General features: G+C 55.8%; 1 protein-coding gene across 1 annotated transcript; it reads left to right on the forward strand.

The window, feature by feature from the left end:
* Positions 1-351: 351 nt before the first annotated feature.
* Positions 352-1,179, forward strand: LOC135398596 (uncharacterized). Its single transcript, XM_064629981.1, has one exon. The coding sequence runs from the start codon at positions 352-354 to the stop codon at positions 1,177-1,179; it is 828 nt and encodes a 275-aa protein (XP_064486051.1).
* Positions 1,180-1,411: the final 232 nt, after the last annotated feature.

A 1,411-nucleotide genomic window follows, 5' to 3' on the forward strand; every position in this document is an offset into this window, starting at 1 on the left:
GTCAAACTGTTCAGCACTCTCTGACGTTGAACAATAAGTTTCCACAACCTCCCCTGCGACGGATGATTGGAGAACTACTGAGGACTCACAATTATCATCACTTCCAGTCAACATGTTTAATATAAATACCTTGTCGTGACGACGATGCCGACGCAACGCGGCCAGCCTCATCGTCATCGCAACCGCGCGCCACGCTCGGCAATCAGTTCCGTTGAGCGCACAGTCCAGACCAGCCGGTCGCGCTGATCCCGAAATAAAACCCGTCTCCTCTTACGTCGGCCAGGCCTCATTCTTCTCCCTCAATTGGTGACCCGGATTTCGAACATCTCGCACAGCCGCTACCACCTCGTCATGGAAAACACCAGTTCAGGTGACTCTTCTGCATCTCGTCTCAGCGCAGTTTCCATGAAGCTTCCCCCATACTGGCCCGCCGACCCTGCTCTGTGGTTTGCCCACATTGAGTCACAATTCGCAACCCGTGGAATCGTCAGCCAGCTCACCAAATTCCATTACGTCGTGTCAGCTTTGTCCCCCAATGAGGCCGCAGAAGTTCGCGACATTATTATGACCCCTCCCACGTCAGGCCCGTACGACAGACTCAAAGAGGAGCTTATCCGCAGGACAACAGCCTCTGAACAACGACGCCTTCAGCAACTGATTACTTCGGAAGAATTAGGCGATCGAAAACCGTCGCAGCTCCTTAGGCGCATGCAACAACTTCTGGGCGATCGCGCGACATCTCTCGATGCTTCCATCGTGCGCGAGCTTTTCTTGCAACGACTCCCATCCAACGTTCGATTGATACTGACCAGCTCCGAAGGCATTACCCTAGAAGCCTTGGCACAGTTGGCCGACAAAATTATGGACAACATGTCCTTGCCCATGTCAGCTCCGGCATTGTCGTCTATATCCAGCGAGCAGTCCGAGCTGGCAAAGTTGCGTGCGGATCTCGAAAAGCTCACCGATCTTGTCACAACCAGCCTTCGAAATCCCCGCTCCCGCAGCCCAAGTCCTGCACGCACACGCAATTGGACTCCGCAGTTCCGCCGCCGCCGCAGTCGTTCAAGGCCGTCCGATCCCAACAGCAACTTCTGCTGGTACCACGCTACCTTTGGCAACCGTGCTCGCAAGTGCACCCCACCATGTTCGTTTGCGGGAAACGGACCGGCCAACAACTGATGGCGACCAGCTCTGTTGGCACCCCTTGTCGCCGCCCATCCCTCTTTTTCATCATGGACCGACTCACAGGCGTCCGGTATCTCGTCGATACCGGCGCCGAAGTTAGCGTCGTTCCTCCTGCACCCGGCGACAAGAAACGATGCATCGCATCCACCCTCGAAGCCGCAAACGGCTGTCCCATCCCCACATACGGCGAGCGCTTGGGTACCCTTGACCTTGGTCTCCGTCGAAA

This window comes from Ornithodoros turicata, chromosome 6, assembly GCF_037126465.1.
Source record: "Ornithodoros turicata isolate Travis chromosome 6, ASM3712646v1, whole genome shotgun sequence".
Lineage (NCBI taxonomy): Eukaryota > Metazoa > Arthropoda > Arachnida > Ixodida > Argasidae > Ornithodoros > Ornithodoros turicata.